Genomic DNA, 25,879 nt, shown 5'->3' on the forward strand with positions numbered 1-25,879 from the left:
ATTCAAACCGGAAAGAGAGTTCATGAGTATCTAGCTCGTTCAAAAGTACAGTAACATCATTTTGATAATATCCATATAAGCGTCTGCGTTGATCGGGTTGGCATTCTGACTTCACCAAGCATCAATACTCGGCCTGTGCCTTCGTGATCCACTCGTACTCATCACCCAGATACTTCTGTGCTCTCAAATCGCCGGACCGGGCGTGGCCCTCAAAATTTTCCGCCCGTGAGCATCTACCGCAGAGTCTTCCCATTTCACCGCTCGCATCGTCGTCCAATATATACTGATAAGACTGAGTCTTCAGAAACTTCCCCACCCACAGGCCGCCAGTGTATCTGCCAGCTTTGCGAGTTGGTAGTACATGATTTGTGCCGATGCACTATTCATCGTCAGAACAATATTTCCTGAGGAAATGTGAAAAGGATCCAGAAAAGCCTTACCTTGTCGCCATAAGAAACACACGTCTTTTCACCGAGGAAGAGGGCTCCGTAGTTGGACATCTTCTCAAGCGCCTCTTTGGGGCATTGAGTTAGGATTTGAACATGCTCGCTCGAATACTCGTCCGCAACCTGGAAAGCCTCCTCGGTGCTATTGACGAGAAGTACCTGACCGAAATCCCTCCAGGCAACCCCTGCCACCTCGGCGGTCGGCAGATTCTCAAGAAGCTTGTCTACAACTCTGATGGTTTCCTTACCGACACGTTCCGATGTCGTAATGAGTATGGCAGGAGAATCCGGACCATGTTCGGCTTGAGACAGCAAATCGGTTGCAACGGTGAATGGGTCTGCGTGCTCATCTGCCACGATCAGGGTCTCGGTTGGGCCGGCGAAAAGGTCGATACCAATGTCTCCGAAAAGAAGACGTTTGGCTTCCGCCACGAACGCATTGCCAGGGCCGGCGATGAAGTCTACCTTTCTCATCGTCTCCGTACCGACCGCCATAGCAGCAATAGCCTGCGTACCCCCAAGGATGAATATCTCATCGGCGCCAGCAAAGTGAGCTGCGGCAACGGTTGCGTTGGGGAGCTGCCCTTGGATTGGAGGCGTGCATGCGATGATTTGCTTTACTCCGGCAACTTTGGCTGTAGTAATCGTCATATGTGCAGAGGCAAGGAGAGGATACCGGCCTCCAGGGATGTATCTAACCTAGTAAGCTATCTGTCCACATGTTTATCTCATGAACTACTTACGTGCCGACTCGGTTGATTGGATTGTTTTTGTGTCCGAGAACAATGCCAGGTTGTATCTCGATCTCGAGATCCTTGATACAAGACCTCTGGGCTTCGGCAAACTTGCGAACATTTGCTTGGGCAGTCTTGATGTCCTGCACGGTCTGTGGGGAGATCTTGGCAATGCAGTTTTGAATTTCTTCCGGAGATAGCTTGAACGAGTCCGGAGACCAATGATCGAATTTCTGGGAGTATGTCCTTACAGCCTTGTCACCTTCGTCCCTGATGGCATGGATGACTGCTTGAACAATGCTGGTGACCTTCTGATTTGACTCTACGTTTGCGCTCAACCGCGCAGTCTTGAGATGATGGGGAGCCATTGGGCCTGTCATCGCTCTCTCTGGAGCGTTGGTAGAGTTTAGTCTGGGACCAGAGGTGTCAATATGGCCCCTCATTCTTATGTACTGACGGATATGTGGGCAATCCGCCCATTGTATCGGGATGTGGGAGGCTTTTGGTCTTCAACACTGCAGTTGAATGGTCGGAAGTACGGAACAGTCACAGATGAGCCCCCTTGTAGGTTCGCAAAAGCCGGCTCAAAGGGACGGCAGTTGATCAGTGACATCAATCCCGTATTCGATCCGCCGTACTTAATTGGCTGCGTTCGTTACTGTTTGTATAAGCATTTGAATTGGGGTAGGACTCGAACGTAGGTGCACGAGACTAGAGTCCTGCGTCTGCCGACAAACAGCCATCGTGTTAGCATTTTCTGCCAATGCGGAAACGATGGGAGGGGGAAAGGGAATGTTTGGTTAAGCTGTTTTTGAAACTACTCGATCCGTATCCATGCCATGCACAGCCTTTGTCTCTCGAATTCACCGACACATTCAATTATGCTTTAAAACGAAACCTACCCTTTTTGCACTATAATGCACTTAATCCACGAAATCTACAAACCCAATCGGATGGATATTGCCTCCCACGCTGTCGTGGGCCATTGAACATGTCCGAAAATGCTCGATGCGGCTCGAGTCATAAGCCGTCGCGATGTTCAATTATGTTGTTTGAAAGTACGTTTTGCAAGATCACAAGGTCCGGGGCAACTCAAATGCCGCATAGCGATGGTGCTTTCGCGGTGGATCTCCTCGCCGCAAATCCCGATGGACGTGGACTGAAGGCCCATAAAACGGTGACGTTCGTTTTCATAACATCTCGAGATTTTGGAAAACATCAGGTGATGATCTCGACATGCCAGTCATAAAACCGTACAACCCCTTCCTATATGGAGACCTAACATTCTTGATAGAACCACAATGCTATGCTTCGCACGTTATAGAAGAAGCGAAGGGCGAAATAGATGTTACATAACTAGGAAAATGAAAGTCTATAAAGCAGTGGGAGATGCCACCGAGCATTTTGTGATTATCCTATGTTAGTTGCTATCCAGAACGAAAGCAGTTTGTCGAATCACCTTTATACTTGCAACTCACCAAGCTCATTCAACCATCTTCCTGTGGAACCATTCTCTAAAGTCTCAACAGGCAACATTGTTACGATGTTGGGGAAGATCGCGCTAGAAGAGGCTTATGAGATGGTCGGTATGGAAGCCAAGTCTCAGCGTGAAGCCTCCTTCTATATCAACCCGTCCGATAGGCACCGGTACATGAGCGCAATCAGCGATATCAATGACAAGCGCGTCAAGCTGGCCGACGAATACGGAATCGGTTATACCATCGTGTCTCTCACTGTACCTGGCATTCAAGGTATTTGGGACAAGGCCGAGGCCGAACGGCGTGCTACCGAGACCAATAACTGGGTTGCGGAGCAGATCAAGTCCAAACCCGATAAGCTGGGGGCCTTTGCTTGCCTTTCTATGCATGATCCTGTACAGGCAGCGAAGGAGTTGACGCGGTGCGTCAAGGAGCTTGGCTTTCATGGCGCCCTGCTGTGCGACTTCCAGCATGCCGGCCCTAACGGGGAGACATACCTGTTTTATGACCAACCGGCGTACGATCCTTTCTGGCAGGCTCTTCAGAATCTTGATGTCCCTCTATATATCCACCCCGCTGCTCCCGCGGATATCATCTACGACAAACTATATGCTCAGCGCAAGTTTCTCATTGGGCCGCCTCTGTCCTTCGCCAACGGCGTTAACCTTCACCTCCTTGGTATCATTACCAATGGGGTCTTTGATCGCTTCCCCAAGGCCAAAGTCATTGTCGGTCATCTGGGCGAGCATATCCCATTCGACTTCTGGCGTATCAACCACTGGATTGAGGACGTTGAGAGACCTATCGCATTGGAGCAGGGCTACGAAAGGATCTGCAAGCGAAATATCTACCATTACTTCAAAAACAACATCTGGGTCACCACTAGCGGGCACTTCTGCACCCAGTCTTTGAAATTTGTAGTCGATGCGATCGGTGCGGACCGCATCCTCTTCAGCGTGGACTACCCTTACGAGACGATCGAGAACTGTTCTGCTTGGTGGGATGGGAAAGCCGAGGAGGTCAAAGATGCGGTTGGCGGGTTGGATAACTACAGGAAAATTGGCAGGGAGAATGCAAAGGCGTTATTGAAGCTCGACAAGTACCACGACTCTGAGGCCCCCGTTTTGTGATCTAAAAAGCGATGAGCGTATGTTCAGATTAGCAAATTTCTACTAGTCTCCTAAATTCGGAGCTGGGAGTTCATTCGGACCTTTGTTCTCTTTTGTTTCCAGACCGCCGAAGCCCTTGACGAACTGATTGCCTTCTTTGACTTAAGTCCGCTCCCTGCTCAGCGATGAAATACACGGTCGCCTTGGGATTCGCTATACGCATTGTATAACGTTATAGATTACATGAGATGAGCAGAGGGGTGTTGTATATGCGAGAATGTCAAATTGATATTGCAGGAGAAACTGACAAAATGAACATTAACATGAGTGTAAGACCTTGAAGAGACTTATATGGGTTGTTAATGCACATATCTAAAGGAAACCACTGCATCCCCGCCATGGCCCACCTTGGACCCCGTCACCTGAGTATGACCTACAATACCCCGTTCCTCTTCCTCCTCAAAGTTACTGTTCTGTTTCTTGAGATAGAATTTGATGTAGAGCGCCATGCCGGCACAAAGCAAGCATGCACCACTCATGACCCCTCCACCAGCATAATATCTCGGAGCTTGATTATCCGGGAACATGTAGGCGGTATAGAAGTGTGCGACGCCAGCCCCCATAAAGTTCATGATCGCCAGAGCAGCTGCACGCTTAGCACGTGGCCGTGGCAGTGAAGAACTCACCCAGCTCACACACAGATTATAAGGCGAATATGAGCCCCCGGTCATCAAAAACATTGAGAAGTACCGACCACCAGTTGAAGGGACAAACATCGCCTTGGCATGTTAGTTAGCAAGACTTCGAAGAGGCGTTGTAGCGGGTGTCGTAATACTCACAAGAAGGTTGCCAAGTAGCGCAAAGAGCATCGGAATTGCGATGTGATAACCACGTTCTTGTTTGCGTGCCGCATGAAGCGAAACAGCCAGGGACACGAAGAAGGCGAAGAAATACGGAGGTGACGTAAGGAGCAAGGTTGCGGTATCCCCGTAGCCCAAAGTTCCGACTATTGAAGGGAAGAAGTTGCTGAATGACTCGGCGGTGATGAGGGACATTTGCATGATCACAAACATGTACAGCTTTGGGTCGATGAGTGCTTGCTTGAGCCCCCACCAAACAGATTCGGGATCTTCATCGATGATGCCAGCATTCTCCTTTCGAATTCGCCATTCCTAATGTTCAGAGTAATCAGTATTTTTATCTACTCAGAAACAAGACATGCTAACATACCGCAAAGAGTTGCATCTCTCTCGAAATAAGAGGATGTTTACTTTGGAGCGGATAATCTGTAAGAACTGGCAGGAAAAGGAGAGCAATGACTACAGTCATTGAGCCCTCAATGATAAAAAGCCATTCCTATGTTCCTCAGGTCAGCTTTCGCAGAGATAAGCAACTTCGACTACTTGAATACTCACCCACGAAGGTCTGCCAGCAGCTCCATCCATGTGAGCGGTAACTGGTCAACAGAACTCTGTCAGTATCTATCCCTTTGAGTCCAGAATAGACTCTGACGTACTTCCAGCGGCAATAAGACCCGAGAATGCCGTCGCCAACATGTTTCCTCCATAGAGGATGGCGATGCGAGGCGGTAGCTCTGCTCGAGTATACCAACAACTAAGTAGGAAAAATACAGCTGGCAAAAACGGTGCTGATATATGAACTTAGTAGACGTCACAAAGGAGATTTGGCAGGTATGAAATTCATACCCTCAACAAGTCCAAGAATGACTCTGATTGATGCAAGCTGAGCAAAGTTTTTGGCAAAGCCTTGAGTTAAGGATAAGACTCCCCATAGAGAAGTAAGGAGACAAATGTAATAAGACCTATAAGACCTAGTGTCAATATTTTTGTTTTCATCAGGCGATCAGTAGACTTACGGGCGAACTTTGCCAATGATTAGATTGGACGGTACCTGAGTAATGCAATCTATCTTCCGTTAATATCTTCGCCAAATCGCTATGCAAATATACTCACATCCCAGATAGAACATCAGTAAGCATGTGTTGTATTGCTCATCTGTGATACTCAAGGTTTCTGTCAATCCGGTAATCTTGGCACTGGCGATGTTATTACGGTCGCTAATGAGAGCGAGTGATTAGTGCTGTTTAAGTCATAGATATATAAAGGTGTAGTATTGACACACAGAATGTTTAAAAGAAACAGTACAAAAACCACAGGCATGACCGTGCAATCCAGCCTTCGCGTGAGGCGCTTATTCAATTGTTGCTGCTCATCGTGCGTGAGATGGGTGATCTCTTCAGGCAAAGGAAGATCGTCTGAGGCAAGGTTTGGTGGTTTGTCGTAGTGCTCAACACGTTTCTTTGGCTGAACAATCTTATCGGACATTGTACAAATCTCTGCTAGCTGTGTGGTCTTATCGTATGAATTCAACGGTCCGCTTTCGTGTTCAGACAGCCGTTTTTAATGGAGGTACAAGGCGAAAGCCACACCATGGTCAGACTCTTCAAAAAGTAATGCGAACAAGTCAAAGGCCGAAAGCATCGGAAAGAAAGCCGATATACAGTAAATCGATTATCGTGTGGGGTATAAACGGAGTTCCACAGGAGGTGATGGCGTGCAGAGTTGCGGGGTAGCGTCGAGTGAGAACTTTTGTAGCTGACATACTGTACCTGTAAGAAATACATGCAATGTCAAGGCTTTAATTTGGGTTTGAGTAGAAGCCCCCTCTTTGAATATCACCTTCCTCGGCTTAGTCGGACATTTCATACGATGAATATAAATGCTCTTTACCCGCGCTCCGTTCGCAGGTATACGATGAAATTTGAAGTAGAACTACCGGGCGGGTGCTACCTCTCAGCAAATGAATCTCAGAGTAAGGTTCTGAGGCATTTCAACTGTACCTGGAGTTGAGAAGAAGCAACACAATAAGGACAAGGACGTCGAAGCGCTTCATTGTTTTCGGCTGTACGCTCCTTGTCAAATTTTCTCGGGAACAAGTCCGACGTGGCGTCTCATGCGAAGTACGCACTACAATCCATGTAGCCAAGCTCCTCTCCACACAAATGGCAGGGGTTAATGCGGAGAAGTACTCCATTTTCCCCGTGGGGAAAAGAGCAATCCCAAGGGAGAACCAAATGCACACAACAACATTTCCTTCAGCATTTAAGATCAGATCTTAGTCTGCCTTCAGTGGTGCTACTGTATCTGAACATGGGTAGCTGGCTGCTTTGGATCACAGACAGTACGGATAAATATCTGATCCTGTAGTTTGGCTGGAATGATACAGACGCTATGAGGAACATTATCAGCGACATCTGATGGACAATGTTGCAAATCTTCGGCAATAGCCTCCAGTCTATGAGTGGTCGGGCGAAGACTTTTGAGAACAATGAAGAAGAACAGATACATACTCAAGATACGAGCTCATCTTGTGGCGTGCATCAATATATCCCAACTCGTAGAATCGTGATTCGGCCATTCCTCTGTACGTCTCTAGCCCTTCCTACAAGTCTGTCCTCCGCTCTGGTGTCACCTGTTCTTGAATTCGGCATCTAGTAATTTGCTGAGCTAGCGTATGTCTTCACCAGTTTCGGCTCATTAAGTTGTACGCCCAAAGACTCAGCATCTGCCTGGGGACGACATGGTTTCCGCAGTCAACAACAGCAGACAATCCATCTTAGTCGCGAGGTCGGACCTATGATCTGAGCTCTGGCCCCTATACTTGGAATTATCTGCCGGTACGTGCCCCGCGTCTATACTAACCTCTAAAATCAGTCCCAATCCTGTTTCACTACAAGACGATAATCCAGAATAAACAAGAACTCCTGATGCCTCCGAGTCGATAAGACATATCCTCAGCTTCAACTCCAAACACACCATACCCAAATAGCAGAATCGCATAGAGTTGGGGAACTATGGATTCCCTTCTCATTTTTGCGTCAATTAAGCAGGACGAATTATGCAAGAGACACTGCAGTAATGCGGAAATACGTAAGTACCAAGAAGGTCCAGACCATATTGATGGCATGTATTTGTTAGCAGTACAGCTACTCAAGTACCAGACGACTGTACATATAAACTCAAGATAACAGCTTCGGCTTATGTCGGATCGGATGCTGCCTCAAATGCCTTCCTATTGACTGGAGTCAACGGTTCTCCAATGAGACTTCCATCGCCTCCAACAACGGCAATAATATTCTCCATGGCGTTGAGCTCAAAGTTGATGCGAGTGTTGAGCGCGCCACCGCCGATATGTGTTGTCAGGGTGACATTCTCCATGGCTGCGAGTTTTTTCGAAACTTGTGGCTCGTGGTAATGTACGTCGAGCCCGGCAGCGGATATCTTGCCTGATTCAAGGGCTCTGATCAAAGCGTCTTCATTTACCACTTGCCCTCTCGCAGTGTTAATGAGCCGTGACCCTGACTTCATCGCTGCTATCGCTTCATCGTTGATCAAGTCATAAGTGTGCGCATTCAACGGGGTGTGTATGCTGACACAGTCCGCAACTGCCAGGAGGCTGTGCAGCGTGGCATGGTATATCACGCCAAGCTCCCTCTCAGTCTCCTCGGAAGACCGAACAATGTCATAATAGTGGATTTCCATGCCAAGGGCTGTCCGTGCCTTGTATGCTAGCTTCTTGCTGATGTTCCCTAGCCCGATAATTCCAAGCACATGACCACGAGGATTGGCAGAGATGGTCGCGATGACCTTGTGTGTGGCGTCAAAAACCTCCGGATCGCAAGTTCGAGCCCCGAGCTGCGACTTAGTAAAGTTGCGAAACACGGAGAGGATCATATACAGCCCGGTGTCAGATACAGCCTCGTCAGAAGCTCCTGCCCCGTTGGCGTACCAGATCCTTCGATGGCCTAACGCATCGACGTCCGCCCAGTTGAAGCCCGCCCCAGCCGATGCGAAAACTCGGACCGAAGACGGGAGGAGCGATATCAGCTCATCATCCCATTGACCCATCTCGCCGCCGGTCTGGAAGTGTGGGCGGAAGATGGCTGAAAAGTTGCCATATTTTTTGTCCTTCAAAGCTTGAATGAACGAGGCACGGTCGAGCTCCTCGTTCTGCCTGACGTCGAATCGCTTCAGAAATTCATCCTGGTAGAAATCTTTATTGTACTTGATTGCTTCACCAATGTGCAGCACAATTGGTTTCGTCATCGTGATGATTACTAAAGCCGTTGGCTCTAGGGGTGCGAGCGGTGTTGGTGAGTTTGTAGATGATACCCTGGCACTTCTGCCTTGTACACTTTTAGGCAGGGCCACGTTACCGATACAGCGGATGTCTCGTGCAATTCAATTTCATGGCTATTAAAGACCTGAGCGCGACCCGGCATATATGATGCCGGATGACGAGTGGCCGCAGGTGCGCTTTCGGAGAGCCGGAGAGAAGGCCGAAGGGTGGATGCTCGGCAAAACTCGGTCTAGATGTCTCGTGCGTAACCAACAACCCCCTCATACTATCTGTGGGACACATGATTAGGTTGGGATGTATTACTCAGTCCCACTTTCTCTAGTCTATTTGGTGCAGAAAATACGTTGGCTTTCAAGAACAATGCTAGGCAGGTCTGCTAGATCGCTGTGCATTTCAAAGCATGGAAACCTTACCGGTTTTATCAATTAGAACCCCAAAGGCGCGAGAACTAACTTTACTGCGTTCTGCCCAATGACTTCGTTTTGATGGTGAGTGAACAGTCTGTGCAGAAGCACAGGCAAATAGGCCCTACAAATACGAGTCCATTTCTCTTTCTCGAACTGCAAGTAGGATGCGACGCCTGCAATGACTGAGTTTATGCACTTGGTATGAATATATAAAAATCGTTTAACACCCAAAGCTTCAATAGATTTCAGTGGAAAGTTGCAATGACATCCCCTTCCCTCTTTTCCCTATAGGTAGGAATCATGGTGAATCTTGAGCATTACCCCGCCAACCACTCTTCCATCTTTGTGTTGTTACTGAGAGAAAGAATAAGAACCTTCCCAAGCACGCACGCTGGCTAGGACACACAGCTATACCTCTGAAGGCCAACGGACCGGATCCGAAAAGCGGGAAGCAGATGCGTGTTTAGCCACCGAGTCGATACAGTTGCGCCAGCTCACTCGCCAGCAGCACCATCGTGAGGTACGTCCAATGAAAGGTAGGAATGCCTTGGCAGTTTCGCGTAAGTTGAAGCCATGAGCTTGTCGTTCAAAGACTACCTCACAAACCCTTATGTGTCGACGACGTATAGTCAAGGATTGCTTTAGGATTAGGCTTCTGGGCAACCATTTGAGAAGACGTTGAGTGTCCAGAAGGTACTAGAGACTGTGGTGCGACTACTTCGGACCAAGTTGTGGTTGAGAAGCCCGAAGTTCCGCAGGTGAAGCTGTTGTCGGCAGCTGGCCAGCTGGGGCCCGACACGTTCAAGGGTGAATACCTGGGCTTGCAGGAGGATGAGACACTGAGCAGGATCGTGATCTTTTTCAATAAGAGCTTCGGGAGGCGGGGATGAACCGCCACCTAGTGTTTCTTCTATAAGATGGTAGGACTTAGATTATCTGTTGTTTCGAACACGTTCAGCCCTGTGCTCAGATACATCAGCTCTGGAGCTCCTAGGCTCATGTTGCTGTCCAGAAGAAAATCAAAGTCCCAATTCAGCGAGATGTCGTTTACGGACGGCTGGTCAGGGATGTTGGAGCCGTTCTCTTCTCCAGTGCCAGTAAGAAATGCGCTCTCGCGTATTTGCGATATTGCCGGGCTCTGTAGCCTATCCACAACTGTTTTGAGACCACCGGCCATGAGGTGAATCAAGTGCCAATCTCCTACAGGCGTAGATCGATAAAGTACGACGAGTGTTGAGATCAAATCGATGACAATCGATTTCTCAATGAGAGATCCCCCATAGATCATGGCCAGCTTAGCAAGGAACATGCATGCAAAGCCAGTCATCGAATGTATGTATGAGGGCATGCCTGCCAATGCCGATCGGATGTCGGGGTCTGTTATCAGAAGGTTGATAATGGAGGTGGCTGCAGAGACCGCAGAGGACGCTGCCTCCAAGAAATGGGATGGTATGCACTCATTACGTAGTCCTCTGAACACGTGGGAGTAGAGATGCAGCTTCGCGAAGTGGAAATGCAACAGGACACCCTTTCGAGGAAAGCCGCCAATCTGATTATGATGGTCTGAGACCTAGTCAGTATGGCAGCCCGAGTCAGAAAAGTCCCTTTGTCTTCACAACATACCTGTTACGATCGCAGACCAGTGCCTTACCCACTGATCCAGCTCGTGAGCGAAGTTGGCGATCTGCATCGCATAAATTTGTGGGACTGGATCGCCCAGATCAGGCCCGAAAAGATCGCGGACTCTCTGTGTGATGTTTACCAGTGCGACTTGACTGGCAAGTCGGGTGTCTTCCAGCGCGCTCGCTGGGTGAGACTTGTCTATGAAAGCCTTCCAACCTTGAATTGTGTAATCTTCGCGAATCACCGGTTGGCGTCCATACAGCATCGACGAATGCTGATCACATATATGTAAGACATACCATAGTCGTACATAGTCTGCTGAGTCCTCATTCCCTTCATTCACAGCCTTTCGGTAATGTCCCGTCAAGTTGAATTCGGCTGCTCGTCGTACTGCACAGCCTGAGACAACCCAGCTTATGTCAGAAAGCCAGTAAGATGCAATGCACATGGCTCTCAAGTAGTCTGAGTCGATTTGGCGTTTGAAAATGGATGCAGCGAAGAGACGCCTAAATTCTTCATTGCAAACTAAATTGGAGATGGTAAGACTCATTGCCACCCACATTAACAGTATCTCAAAGTCCCAGGCCACCTTGGCCCCAGACTTATGGCAGTATGGCGCGGAGAGACATCTGAGATTGGGACAGCTTTACATACCTCCGTAGATAGCGTTACTTTCAGGATCATGTAGCGCTGAGACCGTGAGAACGCAGGCGGTAAGAAGTCGAGAACTTCTACGTAACACGTCCAGTGTCTCATAGCGACCACCAATCCTGTACATGAAAAAGTCCAGATGATCAATGTAAAGACGAAACAGTCGTTGGGCATCCTCAAGAGACAGATTCCCTCTGGCGACGAGGTCATCCACCTGTTTCACCGGTGGCTTCGAGGGACCCGCTTCTCTCTCTGCTGGAGAATGGAGCGCGCTCAATTTCGTTAAGTGGTAAACAGAGTCTATAGGCACCTTTGGAAGCTCCTGGTCGCCATCCTGGTCACATTCCAGAGATATCTCAGGAGAATTGTCGCGAAATAAGCCGGCCTCCTCGTGTGATGATGTCTGTAGTAAGCATTTGGAGCTTCGTAATGTCGATAAGACGGGCAGATCCATTGCTTTGAGCACATTCTGGAGGCTTGTATGCATCATTTCCAAGTCGTGAACCATGGCCATAGTCGACCTATATGTTCAAATGCCATTGCATATCAGCTCGGATTCAGAGTGAATTTCATCGATAGATACGTGAGGGATGCACGAACTGTGACCTTTCGCTTATCAGCGTCTGCAAGTTCTTGTTGAGCACACAACCCTAAAATGGTGTAAGCTTCCCCTTCTGAGTATTGAAAAAGTAACCAGATTTGTGTATGCAGGCGAGACTAATGCTCACAAGATTCTTCTCAACGCATCTTCGGCAAGGAGGGCCAGTGTTTTCATCCATGATACATTTAATCTGCGAGATGTCAGCAGTCTGCACGACTTGAAGCTAGAGCGTCTATACGCACTTTCTGCTTTCGGCAGGCAGCACATGCACGGATCTTGCGGGAAACGGTCGGTGTATGCTGCGCCATCAATTCATTGCGAGCATGGCGTTGATGTCCTGCCGGCTCCGCTCTTGGCGGCGATATGGTGTCGTTACCGGATAGCTGTTGTGGCTGAATGACATTCTTGGAAAACGTGGTTTCAGACTCGGATCCAAGATTTGCTTCGACCCAAGAACGCTTTCTTGCCGCCATCTCTCAGGTTGCTGCAAAGTTCTGCTGTTGTGTCCTCGTTGGATGAATGTAGAAGAAAGTTGGAAAAGCATTCATAGAAGGAAACGTGGGGAAATGGAGCTAAGCATGGGGTCATACAATAAGTGGGTTATAAATGCGGGGTGAAAAAGGGGGTTTGTTTACAAAAGGTGATGCTACCGCAGCAAAAAAGTGGTGCCAAGGATGAGCTCTTATTATTAAAGCGCCGCCTTCAACAAGTGAGCACTCTCTGGCTATTGCAGCGTCGTGAGAATAATGACAATACATAGATTTGCAGCTAAAGACCTAGATCTATCGATTGGACGTAGGGAGCAGTAGCCTATCCGTCCGATCTCTACAAGTCGGTGCACGATACAGACAAGAGCACAAGAGCCGCACCCTTATTGTCACTCCGTCGCCGCCTTTTACCAAGGATTCGGTGTTGCCCAGTGAAACCACTCATAGAGCGTCTGCACCTGCTGAGGGTCCGCAATTGGTACCTGCCCATATAAATTCGGGTCGTCGGGCCCAACATGAAACGATGTATTAGTGGTCAGCTCAGTCTGCGGCCTCCAGCCAGCGAGATCACCGCTATACGTGCCGCCCGTGTTAGGGTTCCCCGTCTTGATGAAGTTGACCCAGTAGCTTGACATGATGTCGGCGATCAGATAGTCAGCAGTCGCCCACGGCGTTGACGTAACCGCGTACAGGTTGCTCAAGACGTAGGAGATCTCGCTAGCGTGGCCAGCACCGTCGTCCGAGCCCGGAAGATCGTGATCCCAGTAGTAGACGTACATGGGGCTTGAGGCAGTCTTGTTCCAACGCTGGGCGAAGGACCAGGTTGAGATCCGTGCGATGTCGCGGGCCCGAGCGTTGGTCGCGTCGTCAGCGGCCGTGTCATTGGTGCTTCCGTCGTAAAGATCGAGAAGAGCCGCTGCGTACGGGCCGTACGTGCTATTCGTAGCCTCCTCGTAAGCTTCGACTGTGGTGTTCACGGTGGGAGTGGCGCCGTCTTCGTCTTTGTTGTTGCCAGCGAGCAGGGGAACGTCGTTGACAGGGCCGTTGAGCAGGCTCTCGTAGTAGGTTGTGGGGATGTAATAACCGTCCAATGTTGGCTGGAAACCTGAAAAATCGCTCACCCCGGTTCCGGTTGCGAGGACGTCGGTGGTAAGGTTACGCAGCTCAGCGACGGTCGTGGCGTTAAGACTAGAGGCATAAGTCTCACTGAAGGTATAAGAGTAGGATTGGTTCATATATGAGTTGGCAAAGCCGGACATTGTAGGGTCGTAGGGGTCTTTGATGCCACTCTCGCAGATGGCTCCCTTGAAAAGGCCCTTGGCTTGAGGACTGTTGATAAGGTGGTATACCGCAGCGGAACCAAAAGACTGGCCCACCGCTGTGATAGAGTCTGGGTCGCCACCAAACGCAGCCACATTTTCCTTGGCCCACTTGAAGATCTGAATTTGATCCATGAGACCATAGTTGCCAGATGAGTTGGTAGAGGACTCAGCAGTTAGCTCTGGCAGGGAAAGCCACCCCCAAGGACCGGTCCGGTAATTGTAGCTGATGAAGATAACGCCTTTTGCAGCGATACCACCTCCATCGTAATTATCGTCCGAAGAGGTGGTGCCAGCTCCGTAGCTCCATATCATCACAGGCAATTTCGCGCCGGTGGAGTTCGCCGGGGTCCAAATATTGACAGTAAGGCAGTCCTCGCTAACGTAGGTACCGGCAATAGATATGCCACTGGGACATTCAGGGCCAAAAGAGTCGGCTATTAGAGTGTCATTCCAAGCAACAGGTGGCTGTGGTGGTTTCCATCTGTTCTCGCCGGCGGTTGACGCTGCGAATGGGATTCCCTTGAAAGTTGTGATCTCATCCCAGTTGGAGATGTTGGCTGATGGGCCAGAAGTGCTGTTAAATGCAGCAACGCCTTGGACAGGACCGTATTTGGTCTCAATAATCTGTTCGTAGAGAGCTGCCTTTATGCCCGTGGCAAACAATTGCGCTACAAGCGCGGTGGCTGCTTTGGGAACAAGCTGCATTGTGGAATCTAGTGTCACTGATGAGACCAAGGAGACAGTGATTATGGGTGATATGACCAAGGATTGTGCTTCTCGACTTGCCTTCTTAGAAGATTTATATACTTGGTGTGTGCAATGCCTTTACCTCCCCACTCGATTACTTGTTATTCTAATCCTAAATAAGACCGAGTCATTTAGTAGAGCAAGAAACGTTGGACCTGGAATGTGGGCGACGGCAGAATCGTGAAGAAAACCACAAAGATGTTCACAACACCTATTTATAGAATTTACCCGTACTATAATCGAGAAGCTCAAGGTGTTGCGGTCCGTAATAATTTGACAAACTCGTACATATGCCGTCACTGCCACGCGGATCATTATTGCTATGTGGCTGGGGCTGCATAAGCTCGGATCACCGAGGCTTGGTGTATCATCGCCGAATACAGGGGGCAAGATATGTTCCGGAGTTATTATATGCACTAATTTCCGAGTCGGCTTCACAAGTCCGGTCTGCTTCGCTTTAGAAAAATATACGATGACACTTGACTGAATTAATTAGTAGAAAGGAGTTTATGGAAAGCACTGTGCCCGACAGCCAGCGAGCTTCTAGCATTGCTAGATTCTTAGGCACTTGTGTAGATAGGTTTATCAATATAGGGCTTCTGGCTTTTCCTTTCTCCCTTCATTCTCTTTTTCAGTGCGATTTTTCTAGATAGATATGTGCTTCATTTTTGTAACAGATTCTAGTGCGTAGAAACGACACAACATGTAGTATTATCAATCTCAAAATTCACCAAATTTAGAGGTTGACCTAGCAGTGAATGTGCTTCCTTGTAATGAGCGGTGGTGGAAGGTGCCACTGTACTACATAGATCAAAAGATCAGCCAATATTCGAACTCTCTGTTCGAATATTCCTTCCAACCGTACATATAGCTGCTACGCCTAGACCACGGGCTGTAACATTTCTGCTCTCACTCATAAATCGAAAACATAACGTCAAAATGATCGAGTAAAGACGTCATAATAATATAACTAACCGAGCAACGACCTAACATCCATCTCTTCAACCGACGCTGACTCCAGGGAAACTCTGCTGTGGGCCCTGGTTACAGGGGTACGCCGCTCATATATTAGAGCCTGCTGCAAGTTGAACCGGGGACCTAAATAGGCACTAGAGGAGAGTATAGGCCCGCTAAGTATTATGTTCGCTAAGTCTTGAGTGCTGAATGAACTGTTCACAGGCGAGCGCTGGGGCAGAGCTGCGATCTGCTTATGCGTGAGAAATCCGAATATAGCCGAACGTATGTGGTCTTTTCAAGTCCGCTATGGCGACCAACGGACCTTGTTACTGATGGGATGGGATAGCCTAGTAAATGTATCCAAGAAATTCATTCATCCCTGTCCTCGTCAACCTGTATTTTCTTGGCTATGCTGAGCCTCTACAATGGTTTCGATAGCCTCGGGGCTTTCAGCTAAATCCACTCTATATATGTCTCACATATACTGAAGAACAACGCTGATAGAGACTCTCGCAGGTCTTATGAGGTACAAGAAAGCAGATCAATTATAAGACGAGCAGGGCGAACGTTGATGAGTACAGAGAGCTTCTTCACCCAGGTAATGGTTTCGTCGATGTTTTGCTTGCCAATTCCATGTCAGACAACCTTATCGAGGCCGAAACTGTGAAGAGTTTCGACGAGAGCCTTCACAGCCTCGACACCTTGCACATCAAGAGTCGAACTTTGAGCGGTAAAACTGAATAGATCGAACTTTGGAATAAGCCGGCTTTGAGTCCGATGGTTGAGTTGCAACATTTTGGATTCAGAATCAGGCAAACCTAAGGAAAGGGACTGATCGAACACAGGAAAGAAAAGTGTGAAAAAAGAAGCAAGAGAGGTACAAGACCAAAGATAGAACAGAATTAGAGAAGTCTGCTGGGTGTTCGATATAGGAGATTCAGCTAGGTAGGATAGCGAGATTCCTCCGATATCGCCGAGCGCCGATATTGCGTGAGTAACTCAACTGTCACACCTCCTCTAGGCCTCCCTGGAAATGAACACGTCCAAGTATTATCGTTCAAACATCAGCTTCCCGAGTTATCCACCAAATTCTCCTGACCTTATGTTCTCAAAGTGAGCCTTACTTTATTCATCAGGCATTCCAGAGACATACCATATATCCCTGACACATGCCTGGCTAGCGAAACTATCTTAGGTAGCTTGGTAGGCACGTGTAGGGTAAATCTCACTTTCAATATACTCTAAACGCTAGTGTCGAAGCAGGGCGATACTGAGTAGGACTAACATGGGGGCCTTGTGGCAAATTGTATGTCTACAGGTGGACACATTGAACCAGAACTAGGGCGCCGTCACCCTCGAGAAAAGGAACGAACAGCCGCCGAAGCAATGGGCAAGGGCTCGTGCAACCCAAGCGTGCCTGTACAGATGAGGACAGCAAACTAAGGCCACACGGGCACAAGAACAGGGTGAAAAACCTGTCTTAGACCTGTCCAAAGGGTTCAAAATTGAAAAGAAGAGAAAAGGATGCTTGATTGTTGCCTATAGCTAAAGAATTTGAAAAGTGGGTGGTATCCTTTATATGTATGAGGACCCTTGACCCACTGTACTCCATGTCCTACGGACTACCACCCTGGCCACCACAACAACATCGAGTATGCTGTAGCCATAGCCCTAGAGTCAAATCTAGCTTCGAGTGATGATAATAATTATATCATTATTTAACTTTAATTTGTATATTTTAAGCGAAGCTGCTCATGATTGCATGGTTTATACTTATGTGTTGTTATAATAGTTTCTGAAGTATTCTCGAACCATAAATTCAACTTGAGAGCATTTTTAAAGCTGACTTTACTTTGACACTCCAGCAATTATCACTTATGATAATTTCCCAGTGCAGATAATGATACTCCATGTTTAGATGTATAAAGCTTCTGTTAGAACTCGATATCACTCATAGAGCTGAAATTGTACAGCAATCGATGATGGACGATGTCAGAATTTTGACAGATATTTGTTGAAGTGCGACAGGTTTGCTCTTTTATTTTTCGCGAGGTTCAACTTCTGGCCCAATGTATAAAAGATAAGTCTTTTATCTATATCATACTCTTTCGAATGGTATCGTCGAAGATGATTATTTCAGTTATAGTTCCACGGATAAGCGAAAGAGACGCTCTATTTATAGTTACTGAGGCCTGAAATCTTTTCTCGTTCCCGATTGCGGAGTCGTATAGCTGCATATCGTATTAATTTTTCGAGACCACCTAAATCGAGCACTAACATATTCTGTACTACTAATACGAAGTATGAAGTTTTTTAGATAACTAACTGGTTGGGATTTTCCACTGTCCGAAGACGGTGGGAGTAGCGGTATGACTCCGCCGGGATGGCCAGAGAGGGAGAATAACTACTACCGTAGTCCTTCGACTTGAGGTAAGACTGCCGGTCTGCGTTTGACCATTCCGAAATATCCTCTTACTAATGCCGGAGGTAATTTCACCTTCAGACTGCCACACTCAGGACCGGGGTCGTGCATGGCAGGATTTCCAACCCCTGCACGAGCCTTGTTCTTTGCGAGAGCTTGCCAAGGCATCCGATTCCCCGTCCTCTGCACGACATCCACCTGAAGTCTGCGTTTGAACTGGCCTTGAGGTTCAATAGACGCGTGATTCAATGATGGCTTCAACCGCTAAGTCGGTCGGCCAGATCAAACGGGTGAAGACCGGATGCATTACTTGCAGGTGAGTACTTTCTAGTGATCAAAGTGGGCTGAACTCACATATCCGTAGAATCCGTCGTGTTAAATGTGGCGAGGAGAAACCGCACTGCCGCCGCTGCGTCTCTACCGGCCGCAAGTGTGACGGTTACACGCCCATCCCAACATCTAGGGGCCAACTTATCATTGCGCTGCGAGAGCAGAATAACGCCAGAGGATCCGGTACTCCTTCGTTGACCCTCACGGTCAGTCCAATCAGCTTTCTGAGCTCCAACGAAGCCAGCCAGTTTGATTACTTCCGTATGCGTACTGCCGTCAAAACAAATACGTTCCTCGGAGCTGACTTCTGGTCTCTTTCTGTTCTCCAACTGAGCTACGTCGAACCGTCCATGAAGTATGCTGTTTTGGCATTGAGTGCTCTACATCGACGTACAGAGTCTCGCGATCGCGCTACCGAGGCTGAAGCTTGGCATCTTAAAGGCCTTGTTCACTACGGAAATGCTGTGAATGCCGCTCAGAAGCTTCTGCAGCGTGCTCAAGCAAGTATCAGCTCTAGCGAGGGAACGAAGGCTCTTGCGACATGCCTCGTTCTCTCCGTCTTCGATAACCTGACCGGAAACTACAAGTGTGCGCGGATGCATTTGCAGAGTGGCTTGCGACTGGCTGATGAACGCAGCGCGCAGCCAAGGCATACTGCTCCTACGATGGAGGCAACGTATGGAGAGGTCACGCATCTTCTAGAGCGTTTGGACCTCCAGGCCATGGCCTTTTCAGACTTTGCAGCACCGTATCCATACCAAGACGGTGCTGCGAGGCATAACATCAATGTGCCGCTGCCAGAGGCATTTTCCAACATCTCAGACGCTCGCCAGCACCTGATCAGAATCCTGCGCTTATTTCAGCCTGGGGTTCGTTTCTAACCAGGAACTTGCCTCGCTCAAAGGGTCCTACATCCACTATGAGTACGCTTGCTGTACCGCCCGCCTGGCGCGCTGGCAAACCCTCTTCAGAGACTTACTTAACACAACCGGAGCATCGCTCACCTTCGACGACGGACAAACTAGAAATATCATTCTGCTGATGCTAAAGCTTTATGAGTGCATTGCTTGCATCATGTCCGGCACTGGACTTTTGGCGCGAGAAAATTGCTGGGACCGCTTCATCAGCGACTTCAGAAGATCTATCCAACTTTGCGAGCTGATTATCAATCCTGCACGCGAAGCGCCGTGCAACGCAGATTACCATTTGGAGCAGGGTCTGTTGATGCCTCTCTTTTTTACAGCAATACGCTGTCGCGATCCAGCTGTCCGACGGCGAGCTATCGCGCTGATGAGAGCTACGCATCGGGTGGAAGGGTGTTGGGAAAGCTATGGCGCGGCCGCTGTGGCGCAGCGAGTAATGGAGGTTGAAGAAGGTTTCCTGGGTCCTGATGCGGTAATTACGTGCGCAGCGGACATTCCTCAGGAAGCAAGATGCCACTCTATCATCACGGGGGTGAGAATGGTCGAGAGACAGGTGGACATGCAACTTGTGAAAATACTAGACGGAAGTTGGTATAGAGTTAGGGAGACGGTATGTTTCTAAAAGGCAGAGAAATACTTCCGTGGCGCAGTGATTTGGTACAAGTATTCTAGCATATCTGGAAGACAAACGTCGCAAATCAAGTTAGAATATCGGCGTCTTCTACTTACACGGCGCTAGTAAACGTATGAAGTAAAATTTTCTAACATTGAAAATTACAATACTTACATGGAATCTAAAGAGACCGCGGTGGAAAAGCTGTTTGCAAGTCTTGAGAGCTCACATGTGAACGTAGTAAACGTGAGCAGCTGTCGGAGCCAGGCAAAATAAGTCATGCCGTGATGACATTTACAAGTATTAGATTGAACCCAACCCCACCTCAGGCGCTGTCAGATCCACAATGAGGTCTGAAAACAAAGTCATCCTAATGCGTTCATGTCGCCGTGTAAGAGAGCAAATGGTCAAGGATAACGTTGACGGGAAGCGTTGCTGGTGATGCTGCTCGTTCATTGGTCGGCTCGCTATTGGCAGCCGCAGGCGAGATCCTTCGAACATTTTAACGGTTGCTGCAACACAGTCCCAATAACCCCTGAATACTCTATGTAATTAGTACTAGGAGATGTTAACAGCTCATTCGCTTGCTCGCTCAAAGCTATCCACTTCCACAAACTTCAACTCTATGCAGCTTATCGTAATATAGGTTGGTCTCTAGGCTGTAGAATCAGTATAAGAAGTGAGATGAGCATCTATTTCTGATTATGCTCTTCTTTTGCTCATCAGCCCTTTCCGCTAGAACTTAACCAATTGTCCACATTCTCATTTGGTTGAGCCTCAACGTGACTCTGAAGGATCTAAATTCTCTGCTGGAGTCATGTTCGCATATCTCTTGAGCACATTTGTGCTTTTGGCTTTCACAACCGCTGGTATCTCCGGCATGAGCGTCACCAAAATCATCCGATCTAACGACATCCCAGGCACATACATCTCCTACAAACAGACCGACATCTGTGAGACAACTCCAGGAGTCAAGTCCTACAGCGGTTATATTCATTTCGCCCCTAGTGCGCTGCAAGGTGTCCAAGGTGTGGGACTGTACAACATCAGCACATTCTTCTGGTTCTTCGAAGCACGTACCAACCCTCGAACGGCACCCCTAGCTGTATATCTCGCTGGTGGTCCTGGAGAGGCCTCCACTGCTGCTACCGTTATGGAGAATGGGCCTTGCTACGTCGGTGACGATTCCAATACCACCTATGTCAATCCTTGGTCCTTTAACAATTTCGCCAACATGTTGTATATCGACCAGCCCGTGCAAGCCGGCTATTCGTACGATACACTTGTCAATGGGACATGGGACCTTCTCACGAATCAAACTACGCCCATGGATACCACGGAGCCGAATTCGACCCTCTTGGCTGGAACGTTCCCAAGTCAGAACATTAATTTTACAGCCAACACCACTGCAATCGGCGCTCGTACACTTTGGATATTCGTTCAAACCTGGCTGTCCGAATTTCCAGATTACACTCGCAACAAGTCCACCAGCATCAGTTTCTGGGGGAACTCCTACGGCGGCTTCTATGTTCCCAGATATGCAGCCCACTTTCTCAGCCAGAATCAGAAGATAAAGGATGGGACTATTCAACGCCGCACAATTGACGTCGATACTATTGGTCTTACGAATGGGTGTGTTGACGCATTGATCCAGGCACCGTTTTACCCCATCTATGCTGTCAACAACACCTATAACATCGAGACCATACCCCCCGCTATTGCAGCAGAGGCTATAAACAACTACACAAAGTCCGGTGGGTGTGCTGATCAGATTCTCCAATGCCGTAAGCTTGGTGCTGAAAGCGATCCGTATGAACTCGGTATACCACCCACTTCACACTATAAGGCAAAAGAGCTTTCTCCTATTGACTATCTTTACCTAGGCATCAACGAAACTGTCAATACTGTCTGCGCCAATGCCTATGCATACTGCTTCAATAACGTCCTGGGCGCCTACGTGATTTCCAAGCGGAGCGCATATGATATTTCCGCTTTACTGCCCGTCGCTATCCCGCCCCTCTCGGTTCCCGGTTTCTTCAACCAGGACTGGGTTCAAACCGCCCTCGGCGCACCGCTGAATTGGACGTACAACTCTGCCGCTGTGCGGTTGAACTTCCAGTCCATCACCGGCGATCCTGTGCGCCGTAATATAGGAGATCTGAATGATCTCCTGCAGAACGGCGTCAATGTCGCGCTCATATATGGGGACAGGGATTTTATGTGCAATTGGGTGGGCGTCGAGAATGTGTCACTCCAATTAGACTGGGCGGGAAAGGAGAACTTCGTGGGTGCGGGATATACCAATATTTCCGTCAACGCTTCCTTTATTGGTGGTGTGGTGCGGCAAACGAACGGTCTGAGCTTCTCGCACATCTTCCAGGCTGGTCACTCGGTCTCGTTCTGGCAGCCTGAAACGGTATCGAAGATCTTTGACCGGGCGATGCTGCACAAGAACGTCGCGACGGGAGAAGTTGACGTTCCTATACTGCATTCTAGCCGTGGACAGGATGGATACATTGGTGCATACAAGAGTAAGGGACCGGCATCAAGTTTGAGCATCAGAGAGACTCTGCCGGAGAGTGATGTGTGGGGCGCATCGGATAGCTGTACAAAAGAACAGCTGGCAGCATTGGCTAATGGGACAGCGGTTGTCCAGGACTTCGTGGTTGTGGAGCCAAAAGGGGTGAGATGAGACCAGAAAACGGGTAAGAAGTCTGCGGGGTGCTGTTCTAGAAGGGTGGAAGTGGAAGGTGGCTGCATTTCTGGTTTCCTTCATTTCACGTCGAAAGATAAGGAGTGGAATTAGAGGATGACATGGTAGCACTTACTATCGCTATTGGTTCGTGTTTGATTACGTATTGCGAGAGGACGAGCGCTTCTCCCCTCAGTGTATTATAGAGACTATGACTATTTGACTCTACTTCCAACCTTGCCTATCTGTCTTATGTCGTTCGTGATCTTGTTGGTGAGGGCCAAATAATTTTTCCAGCCTGAGATATAAGATAGCCAGATATCTAGCATACGAATTCTTTATATCATCAAGCCCCAATTCGTAAAATTGATAGCAAATTGTTTGCACTGGACACCAGTCTGAACTCTGCATAGTAGTTCTGGTCTATTGGCACAGATCTCAACTGAACACTTCTTACGTCAACATAGTTAAACCTTCTCTATCCATGAATTTTGAGTCAACTATGAGCTTCTCAACTCAAACATTGTTTAGTGCGGTGGTTGCGGTGATTATGTCCAAGGCTACTTGATCAGGACTTCTATAGCGTGATACATAGTCTGGGCTATAGATTTCTTGATTTGACTTCTGATCACGGGGATTGAACCACCGCAGCTTATGGATTGAGCTATCTTTACTCTTTATATCAAGCGGTCAGAGATGTATAAAGTGCTCATAGAGCTGTTAACTGAGCCTCCAAGTCTTTTGAAATGATTGAGCCTAATGCAAACGCCTTTTCCCCAAGCGATATATCGTTGAGATACGAAATGGATAATCAAACCTGGTGATACAATGACCCAGGGCTAAGCCCAGGGGTCTGTTATAAGCAATCCTGCTATGAGCAGGAGAATGTTAACTATTTCACAGCTCTGGTTCCCAAAGCAGATGTTAAAGGATCTTTCGACTTTCGAGAAGCACACTTCAGGCTACACGTCTAGTAGAAGTAGCTGGGGAGTTTCATCAATATCCGTCTCTTAGTATGTTGAGCGCCATAGTTCGCCCGCAATGCGGCTCACCTCTTCCATCTTCAATTTTTCCTTACTGATAACTCTATAGCTCGACCATAAAAGCTTCTCATATGTAACAAAACTCGATGTTTCTGTGTTTGAAAAATTAGATAACCCGGTGTACATTACTTACTAAATGTTCAATAATGTAAGTCTGCATTAATAGCTAGGCTGAGCAAGCTGTTTGGTCTCTAGGATTATCGAATCTATGTAGCTATCCAGCGCTCTCCAGCACTCTCTTCAAAAAATCGAGTAACGGAGCCACCCACTCTTTTCTTACCGGAACGTGATGGCCACCGGGGTGCACGATGACCTCAGGCTCCACACACTTCTCCACCAAGTCCTTACACCGTGACTCGGCAACTACCATATCCATGCTGCCGAAAAAGTGGCATGTCCGTGTCATGATACCGCCCTCATATAACCATTCTAGTTGAGCCCCCGGCCGTGCAACGAACCCCGAGTACAAGACGCAGAACCTCAAGGGTTGCTCACTATTCGCTTTTCGCAAACGCTCCACCCACATCTTATGTCCTTCACCCTCGCGCACATCACGGCTGCGCTCCAATGCCGAGGCAACCAGAGCGCCCACCGCGGCGCCTTGACTGAAACCTATCACACCATCGACGCCGCCAGCTTCTTCAATCGCATCGGCAATAGAGAGCATACCCTCCTCGAACCCACGATAAGCTCCCAACTCCTCGTCATGGAGAAACCAGCCATATGCATCAAGCTGCTCGGCCAAATGTTCACCTGCGTCGGCATGCGGCTGGAAACCTGGGATGTCTGAGGGCTGTAGCCGGTGCGGACCTGTCGGGTAGACGCGTGTTGCGTTGATGCCTGGTAGACCTTTGGCTATTAACTTGGATAGGGCGCCTGTCTTAGCACGGAACAGAGGGCCGGACTGCGCGTAGCCTATAGCCAGGTTAGTGCTAGGTCGGCGGCGATAGAACAAGAAGAGAGCTCTCAATGAGCTATAATATTATGCCATTACCGTGCAGCATAAGAATCTTCAGCTCCTGTTTCTTTGCGCTAAGCCCACCAGCGGCAGTTCCTTTCCGGCTTGATGCTTCCTCTTGCTTGGCTAGCTCACGTGAGCTTGATTGTTCATCTTCTGGCATAATGAATTAGGTATCGCTGGTATCGTTTTTGAAAGCTGATATTGTGCACGGTATGCTTTGTATGAAGACAGTGGACAGAATGAGTAGTAACGATAGGTGACTGAAGGCATGATTCGAGAATTTTGCGATCTCTTGAGATATTCTGACTCGAGGTTCCACTGTAATTAGTGGAGATAGTTATCCAGGTGGGATTCTCAAGCGTCACGTGCCTACTTCTCAGATATATTTTTTAAATGCAACAATCTCACATAGTATGATATGGAGAAATATTACACAATCGGAAAACTTCCAAATACCGCTGTGTTCTTGAGATGTCAGTTTTTTAAACATTGCTTAGTACCCCACACTCGAAACTGAAACTATGTTTTCTGCAGATGCTATTCTGTAGACAGTCTCGCCTGAAATTCAATAACATTCGTATGATAAAAATTAAAAAAAAAGAGGCGGAAAATAAATACATATAAACGTAGAAATGTATGCAAATCAGAAATGGTTATATTGAATGGCATACTACCATCCTGCGTTTCCTAAATCATTCTGGCATAGGTCTGAAGTCCGGCTTTACAACCGCTCCTCTAGCGGCACCCATCCACTACCAAAAGCCTCCTCCGTCTCGTTTGGCAATGGATCGTTGTACAAGCCAGTGAGGTTGTTTGCATTTGCTACACACTAGTTGCGGCCACAATAACAATATCGCCGAATTCGCCGTGTAGTATACTATGGTATCTGGCCCATCTTAGCGCCGCTTCTGCTGTGTTGATCCCAGCTTAGCTGCAATCGATCTGATAATGTGGAATGCATCAAAGTAGGCGCCATCTCAGTACCAATCACAGTAGTACAAATCACAGTAGTACACAGTTCCTTTGGCTAGGTCAAAGCGACTAATCGCGGCCACGGACTTGTGTCACGTTAGTACTTGTCTGTTAAGATATCGCCAGCTAGCTGGATTGTACCGGTAACAAGCGGTGCCATACTTCCTCAAGCATGGAAACAATTCCTGCCCCACAGTAAT

The 25,879-nt window shown here is 48.2% G+C and overlaps 10 protein-coding genes across 10 annotated transcripts; 4 read left to right on the forward strand and 6 right to left on the reverse strand.

The window, feature by feature from the left end:
• Window positions 1–121: 121 nt before the first annotated feature.
• Window positions 122–1,548, reverse strand: M406DRAFT_267105 (histidinol dehydrogenase; the record flags this gene model as incomplete). The annotated part of the gene is made up of 3 exons (XM_040917856.1): window positions 122–379; window positions 441–1,140; window positions 1,190–1,548. 3 exons carry the CDS (start codon window positions 1,546–1,548, stop codon window positions 122–124), a joined length of 1,317 nt encoding a protein of 438 aa, XP_040773008.1.
• A 1,175-nt stretch (window positions 1,549–2,723) lies between these two features.
• Window positions 2,724–3,858, forward strand: M406DRAFT_295760 (amidohydrolase 2; the record flags this gene model as incomplete). Its single annotated transcript, XM_040919210.1, has 1 exon — window positions 2,724–3,858. The coding sequence occupies one exon, from the start codon at window positions 2,724–2,726 to the stop codon at window positions 3,786–3,788; it is 1,065 nt and encodes a 354-aa protein (XP_040773009.1). The 3' UTR covers window positions 3,789–3,858.
• A 268-nt stretch (window positions 3,859–4,126) lies between these two features.
• On the reverse strand, window positions 4,127–6,112 carry M406DRAFT_266996 (MFS general substrate transporter; the record flags this gene model as incomplete). Its single annotated transcript, XM_040917849.1, has 9 exons — window positions 4,127–4,546; window positions 4,607–4,939; window positions 4,998–5,123; window positions 5,183–5,223; window positions 5,284–5,415; window positions 5,474–5,589; window positions 5,644–5,692; window positions 5,741–5,844; window positions 5,910–6,112. The coding sequence occupies 9 exons, from the start codon at window positions 6,110–6,112 to the stop codon at window positions 4,127–4,129; spliced, it is 1,524 nt and encodes a 507-aa protein (XP_040773010.1).
• Window positions 6,113–7,825: 1,713 nt separating this feature from the next.
• On the reverse strand, window positions 7,826–8,893 carry M406DRAFT_265806 (uncharacterized protein; the record flags this gene model as incomplete). Its single annotated transcript, XM_040917764.1, has 1 exon — window positions 7,826–8,893. One exon carries the CDS (start codon window positions 8,891–8,893, stop codon window positions 7,826–7,828), a length of 1,068 nt encoding a protein of 355 aa, XP_040773011.1.
• Window positions 8,894–9,512: 619 nt separating this feature from the next.
• Window positions 9,513–10,224, forward strand: M406DRAFT_334068 (uncharacterized protein; the record flags this gene model as incomplete). The annotated part of the gene is made up of 4 exons (XM_040920899.1): window positions 9,513–9,533; window positions 9,577–9,625; window positions 9,718–9,870; window positions 10,064–10,224. The coding sequence occupies 4 exons, from the start codon at window positions 9,513–9,515 to the stop codon at window positions 10,222–10,224; spliced, it is 384 nt and encodes a 127-aa protein (XP_040773012.1).
• Window positions 10,225–10,244: 20 nt separating this feature from the next.
• M406DRAFT_266603 (uncharacterized protein) lies at window positions 10,245–12,387 on the reverse strand (the record flags this gene model as incomplete). The annotated part of the gene is made up of 5 exons (XM_040917813.1): window positions 10,245–10,897; window positions 10,958–11,482; window positions 11,612–12,129; window positions 12,209–12,258; window positions 12,337–12,387. The coding sequence occupies 5 exons, from the start codon at window positions 12,385–12,387 to the stop codon at window positions 10,245–10,247; spliced, it is 1,797 nt and encodes a 598-aa protein (XP_040773013.1).
• Window positions 12,388–13,104: 717 nt separating this feature from the next.
• On the reverse strand, window positions 13,105–14,822 carry M406DRAFT_295763 (alpha/beta-hydrolase; the record flags this gene model as incomplete). The annotated part of the gene is made up of 2 exons (XM_040919211.1): window positions 14,806–14,822; window positions 13,105–14,732 (listed from the first exon to the last, which is right to left on the reverse strand). Exon 2 carries the CDS (start codon window positions 14,722–14,724, stop codon window positions 13,105–13,107), a length of 1,620 nt encoding a protein of 539 aa, XP_040773014.1. The 5' UTR covers window positions 14,725–14,732; window positions 14,806–14,822.
• Window positions 14,823–18,396: 3,574 nt separating this feature from the next.
• Window positions 18,397–20,008, forward strand: M406DRAFT_74953 (uncharacterized protein; the record flags this gene model as incomplete). Its single annotated transcript, XM_040925784.1, has 4 exons — window positions 18,397–18,461; window positions 18,510–19,344; window positions 19,380–19,398; window positions 19,719–20,008. Coding segments are annotated over 4 exons (1,209 nt in total), but the record flags the coding sequence as incomplete, so codon positions are not given.
• An 883-nt stretch (window positions 20,009–20,891) lies between these two features.
• M406DRAFT_49615 (uncharacterized protein) lies at window positions 20,892–22,703 on the forward strand (the record flags this gene model as incomplete). The annotated part of the gene is made up of 3 exons (XM_040924394.1): window positions 20,892–21,831; window positions 21,895–22,487; window positions 22,518–22,703. The coding sequence occupies 3 exons, from the start codon at window positions 20,892–20,894 to the stop codon at window positions 22,701–22,703; spliced, it is 1,719 nt and encodes a 572-aa protein (XP_040773016.1).
• A 1,257-nt stretch (window positions 22,704–23,960) lies between these two features.
• Window positions 23,961–24,857, reverse strand: M406DRAFT_342688 (uncharacterized protein; the record flags this gene model as incomplete). Its single annotated transcript, XM_040921796.1, has 3 exons — window positions 23,961–24,661; window positions 24,741–24,765; window positions 24,840–24,857. 3 exons carry the CDS (start codon window positions 24,855–24,857, stop codon window positions 23,961–23,963), a joined length of 744 nt encoding a protein of 247 aa, XP_040773017.1.
• Window positions 24,858–25,879: the final 1,022 nt, after the last annotated feature.

This window comes from Cryphonectria parasitica (genome assembly GCF_011745365.1).
Source record: "Cryphonectria parasitica EP155 unplaced genomic scaffold M406scaffold_8, whole genome shotgun sequence".
Taxonomy (NCBI): Eukaryota; Fungi; Ascomycota; class Sordariomycetes; order Diaporthales; family Cryphonectriaceae; genus Cryphonectria; species Cryphonectria parasitica.